This window comes from Cyclopterus lumpus, chromosome 7 (assembly GCF_009769545.1).
Source record: "Cyclopterus lumpus isolate fCycLum1 chromosome 7, fCycLum1.pri, whole genome shotgun sequence".
In the NCBI taxonomy this organism is placed as follows: domain Eukaryota; kingdom Metazoa; phylum Chordata; class Actinopteri; order Perciformes; family Cyclopteridae; genus Cyclopterus; species Cyclopterus lumpus.
Genome location: NC_046972.1, coordinates 358,999 through 364,998, shown reverse-complemented (window position 1 = coordinate 364,998; position 6,000 = coordinate 358,999). Strand labels below are relative to the sequence as shown.

The following is a 6,000-nucleotide window of genomic DNA, read 5'->3' as shown; positions in this document are numbered from 1 at the left end:
GGGTGGACAGAGTCGCTATACAGAGCGGTAAGAGGAGAGATGGCGGGATTGCAGTGTATGTGAACGAGAGCTGGTGCAATCCCGACCACGATCCCGAGGAGCGCTTCTGTAGCCCGAACATTGAAGCAGTTTCTTCAATAGGTTTAGTTCACAACCCTCATATGTCTCCTCCACACAACACACCTCCCAAACACCTCCCCCCCTGTACCCCCTGGTGAGCTGCACAAAGGGTTCTTCCACCCTTCCCTCACTCTCTGTGACGACTGACCAGGTGAGAAGACAGCTGGAGAGACTCCACCAAGGCAAAGCTGCAGGACCTGATGGCATCAGCCCCAGGGTCCTGAAGACCTCTGCTATCCAGCTGTCGGATGTCCTGCAGCACCTCTACAACCTCAGCCTGAGATAGGAGGAAATCCCGGTGCTGTGGAAGACGTTGTGCCTGGTCCCTGGCTCAGAGAAGTCAACTCCATCCATCTGACCTCAAGGACTTCCGACCAGTTGCCCTCACATACCATGTGATGAAGGTGCTGGAGAGGTTGGTCTTGGCCCACCTTCGACCGCAGGTGAAATACTCACTGGACCCTCTGCAGTTTGCTTACCAGCCTCGTGTGGGAGTAGACGATGCCTTCATCTACCTGCTGCAACGAGCTCAGTCGCACCTGGATACAACCGGTGGCTCTGTGAGAATCAATTTCTTTGACTTCTCCAGTGCATTTAACACCATCCAACCACTGCTGCTGAGTGAGAAGCTGAAGGTGATGGGGGTCAACGCGTCCACCGTCTCTTGGATCACTGACTACCTCACAGGCCAAACTCCCAGTATGTCCGACTGGGCCATGTGCTGTCTGGGACGGTGGTCAGTGATGTTGGAGCCCCACAGGAATCTGTTCTGTCTCCCTTCCTGTTCACCTTGTACACTACTGACTTCCAGTACAAAGTTCTCTGATGACTCTGCAGTGGTCGGTGTATTAAGGATGGACAGGAAGTGGAGTACAGGGCAGTAGTGGATGACTTTGTGGAGTGGTCCCGCAGAAATCACCTGCTTCTGAACGTGGCCAAGACCAGAGAGATGGTGGTGGACTTCAGGAAGAAGACGACAGCTCCACAACTGCTGAGAGTTTTGGGAGAGGATGTGGACATGGTGGAGGAGTATGTGGACCTGGTGGAGGAGTATGTGGACATGGTGGAGGAGGATGTGGACATGGGGGAGGAGGAAGTGGACGTGGTGGAGGAGGATGTGGACATGGTGGAGGAGGATGTGGACGTGGTGGAGGAGGATGTGGAAATGGTGGAGGAGTACAGGTTCCTGGGTGTCTCCATCGACAACAGACTGAACTAGGCCAACATCAATGCGAGTACAAGAAGGGGATGAGGCGACTCTTTTTCTTGAGGAAACTTCGATCTTTCAATGTGTGCAGCAGGATGTTGGACATCATAGTTCATAGTTCATCAAACACCACACAACTCTGCGTTTGTCTTTATGATTGTTTCTTCTCGTGAACGGCCGAATGGTGCATCCCCCCAAAAGTCTAAAACACAGGTCCTGAAGGCTTTGAAGAAGGATGAACCCCCACAAGGCTGTGGGACCCTATGGAGTTCCTCCCAAAGTTCTGAAAGCCTGTGGGGAACAACTAGCTGGTGTGTATGCTGACATCTTCAACCTGTCACTATCCCAGGCTGTAGTCCCCCGTATTTTCAAATCCTCCATCATCATACCAGTGCCCAAAAGACCAGACACACCCACTCTAAATGATGTCAGGCCAGTGGCACTCACACCAGTCACCATGAAGTGCCTAGAAATACTAGTTCTCACACACATCAACCCCCTCCAGTTTGCCTACCGCTCCAACCGATCAGTGGACGACTCGGTAGCAATAGCTCTACACCACACTCTGGAGAGCAGCAGAACGTATGGCAGGATGCTTTTCCTCAAACTGATTGAGAAGCTGACAGACCTTGGCGTCCCAACTACCACCTGCAACTGGATCCTGGACTTCCTGACAGAAAAGAGTGAGAATGGGAGGACAGGTCTCTGCTGAACTCACAGTCAGCACAGGATCCCCACAGGGCTGTTGCCTTAGCCCCAAACTCTTCACCCTGTACCCCATGACTGTGTCTCCACCCAGGACAACACCATCATCATTTAATACACGGATGACACCACCATCCTGGGGCTCAGCAAGGGGGAAGACGAGTCAGGGTACATGACCATGGTAAACAACATTCTTGTCTACGGAGAGGAGAACAATCTTCAACACGGACCAAAGAAATATTACTGGATTTCGAGAAGAATCCTCTACAGCCTCTTATCATCAAAGGGACTGAGGTGGAGAGGGATGAGTACAGATTCCTGGGACTGCAGGTTACATCTGACCTGAGCTGGACTCTCAAAACCACAGCCACAGTGAGCCCAGCAATTAGTTTAACCAATACGGTGTTACTATTGGAATGGGCCCCGGGCCACTTTGTACTTCAAGTTTCGGGGGTCAAAAAGGTTAAGAACCCCTGCCATAGCATACTGTATCTACCTCAGTTCTCCCTCAACTCCTCACCAGGTCATTCACATTCCCGGAACAACTACTACGGCCTCTTGGATTTTCAGTATATTCGTGTCTGTAAACTTGTGCTTTCCCAGCCACAGCCTCTCAGCTCCCCCGGAACTCTCCTGGAGAACTGTGTAGCCACCCCAACCGGCCACCAGCCCACAGAGGACGCCATCGCGGATCCCACACTTCTTCCATATCTGGCCTTGTAATATATAGAATTGTGTATTACTCCTGCTCTGTGTCCTTGCTTTTGGGTCCAGCCCCGCACCACCATGACACAGTGTTTCATATGCTAAAGCAGCTAAGCAAGGAAGCATTGAAGCTCCTTTCCTTTGCATTTAGAGCATTCAAACAGCACTTATCATGGCGGCCACTTAGATACTTACGGGTCATTTCACTCAGTTAGAAACCTTCCTAAGCAAAAAGGACTATTCGACCACAGCCCTGGTCTCAATGCACCCAGACACAATGCATTGTGGGGAAGTTGAGTACGTGTACAAAGCTCACGTATATTAGTATACAGTATACATCTCGCATTTCTTGTGAACACAAAATCCAACGCGCTTTACACAAAAGTATGAATAGTGTGTTTGTATGCAATTTTGAACACAGCCTTTGTAAGCAGCAATACAATGCAATCTGGTTGCCGTGGTACATTTCAAAAGGTAGGGTGCCACGTTGGCCAGTCCTTATTTGGAGGACTGTGAAGAACCCGGTGTTAGGGTTTGCGATAATATGAAACCCTGAATTTAATGCAGTTACTGTTCATCAGACCACAAATGAAACAAGAATTACTGAGATGGCGCACCACGCGGTCCTCACTCCCTGCTGCTGGGAGACAACTTCATTGGGAGGAGAGCGATGACAGCTCTGGAGACAGGCCTCCTATTCTTGTGCTGTTGCCTTGGTCTGAATCTGTGAGATAACCACGCCCATTTCCTTTGAATATAACAGATGGAAATAAAAAGTATAAAAGTAAAAAATTCCCCTGAAATGGATAAAAGCAGACGATTTGACATTGAGTTGAGACACCGATAAAAGTTATGCTCTACAGTTTGTTTCTTCCCTGTTACTTAGACATCTAGGCCTCATTACTTTTCTTTACACTTCTGCATTGGTTTTGTCGGAACTGGTTAACGCTGAACCTCACCTGAGCTGTTAGAGGCACCTGTTGAACTCAATGGCCACTTAGGCACCTGTGCATGCTATAATCAGATTCACAGGGCTGTTGTACACCATTGTCTGGGTCCACAAAGCTCAGTAAATAATGCATTAAATATCAAACTTTGAGGAAAAATGCAATTCATGAAAGGCAGGCTGCCTCCCTGCAGGCCTCCCTTCAGGTCTCTCTGCATGCCTCCCTTCATGCCTCCCTTCAGGCCTCCCTGTAGGCCTCCCTTCATGCCTCCCTTCATGCCTCTCTTCATGCCTCCCTTCATGCCTCCCTTCATGCCTCCCTTCACGCCTCTCTTCACGCCTCTTTTCACGCCTCCCTTCACGCCTCCCTTCATGCCTCTCTTCATGCCTTTCTTCATGCCTCTCTTCAGGCCTTTCTTCATACCTCTCTTCAGGCCTCCCTTCAGGCCTCCCTTCATGCCTCCCTTCACGCCTCCCTTCACGCCTCTCTTCACCCCTCCCTTCAGGCCTCTCTTCACCCCTCTCTTCAGGCCTCCCTTCATGCCTCCCTGTAGGCCTCCCTTCATGCCTCCCTGTAGGCCTCCCTTCATGCCTCCCTTCATGCCTCTCTTCACCCCTCTCTTCAGGCCTCCCTTCATGCCTCCCTTCAGACCTCCCATCATGCCTCTTTTCATGCCTCGCTTCAGGCCTCCCTTCAGGCCTCCCTTCAGGCCTCTCTTCATGCCTCTCTTCATGCCTCCCTTCATGCCTCCCTTCACGCCTCTCTTCAGGCCTCCCTTCATGCCTCTCTTCACCCCTCTCTTCAGGCCTCCCTTCATGCCTCCCTTCAGACCTCCCATCATGCCTCTTTTCATGCCTCGCTTCAGGCCTCCCTTCAGGCCTCTCTTCATGCCTCTCTTCAGGCCTCCCTTCAGGCCTCCCTTCAGGCCTCTCTTCATGCCTCTCTTCATGCCTCCCTTCAGGCCTCCCTTCAGGCCTCCCTTCATGCCTCCCTTCAGGCCTCTCTTCATGCCTCGCTTCATGCCTCCCTTCAGGCCTCTCTTCATGCCTCTCTTCATGCCTCTCTTCAGGCCTCCCTTCACGCCTCCCTTCACGCCTCCCTTCAGGCCTCCCTTCAGGCCTCCCTTCATGCCTCTTTTCATGCCTCCCTTCAGGCCTCCCTTCACGCCTCCCTTCAGGCCTCCCTTCAGGCCTCTCTTCATGCCTTTCTTCATGCCTCTTTTCATGCCTCCCTTCACGCCTCTCTTCAGGCCTGAGAGGCATGAAGAGAGGCATGAAGAGAGGCATGAAGAGAGGCCTGAAGGGAGGCCTGAAGCGAGGCATGAAGAAAGGCCTGAAGAGAGCTTCAGGCCTTTCTTCATGCCTCTCTTCATGCCTCTCTTCAGGCCTCCCTTCAGGCCTCCCTTCAGGCCTCTCTTCAGACCTCCCTTCAGGCCTCCCTTCAGGCCTCCCTTCATGCCTCCCTTCATGCCTCTCTTCAGGCCTTTCTTCATGCCTCTCTTCATGCCTCTCTTCAGGCCTTGACCTGAAGAGAGGCATGAAGAAAGGCATGAAGAGCATGCCTTTCTTCATGCCTCTCTTCAGGCCTTTCTTCATGCCTTTCTTCATGCCTCTCTTCATGCCTTTCTTCATGCCTCTCTTCAGGCCTTTCTTCATGCCTCCCTTCATGCGTCTCTTCATGCCTTTCTTCATGCCTCTCTTCAGGCCTTTCTTCATGCCTTTCTTCATGCCTCTCTTCATGCCTTTCTTCATGCCTCTCTTCATGCCTTTCTTCATGCCTCCCTTCATGCGTCTCTTCATGCCTCTCTTCATGCCTTTCTTCATGCCTCTCTTCATGCCTTTCTTCATGCCTCCCTTCATGCGTCTCTTCATGCCTTTCTTCATGCCTTTCTTCATGCCTCTCTTCAGGCCTTTCTTCATGCCTCCCTTCATGCCTTTCTTCATGCCTTTCTTCATGCCTCTCTTCAGGCCTTTCTTCATGCCTCCCTTCATGCCTCCCTTCAGGTCTCCCTTCAGGTCTCCCTTCAGGTCTCCCTTCATGCCTCTCTTCAGGCCACTTAAACTATACAATATGTGACACGTTGCATGTCACTGTCAATGAAACTACACATGAATGTCTTTAAGATTACTAATTTCTGGCTTTCAAATATATTTACATTTTTAACTGTTCTGTTTATTTGATCTGTGGGAGAATAATGTCCATCAATAACACTCTATTAAAATCTGATTTAATGTTCGGTTTGTCCCTTTTCGAGGTGTGAATACTGATAGTGTGTGAACTTTGTTATTTGTTAGTTGCAGAGAACGCTGTAACAAT

General features: G+C 50.6%; 1 protein-coding gene across 1 annotated transcript; it reads right to left on the bottom strand.

Annotated features, from left to right (window-relative positions):
* Nucleotides 1–3,390: 3,390 nt before the first annotated feature.
* Nucleotides 3,391–5,723, bottom strand: LOC117733511 (glycine-rich cell wall structural protein-like). The gene is made up of 5 exons (XM_034537233.1): nt 5,258–5,723; nt 5,047–5,208; nt 4,648–4,935; nt 3,832–4,599; nt 3,391–3,461 (listed from the first exon to the last, which is right to left on the bottom strand). Exons 1-5 carry the CDS (start codon nt 5,721–5,723, stop codon nt 3,391–3,393), a joined length of 1,755 nt encoding a protein of 584 aa, XP_034393124.1.
* Between the last annotated feature and the right edge of the window lie 277 nt (nt 5,724–6,000).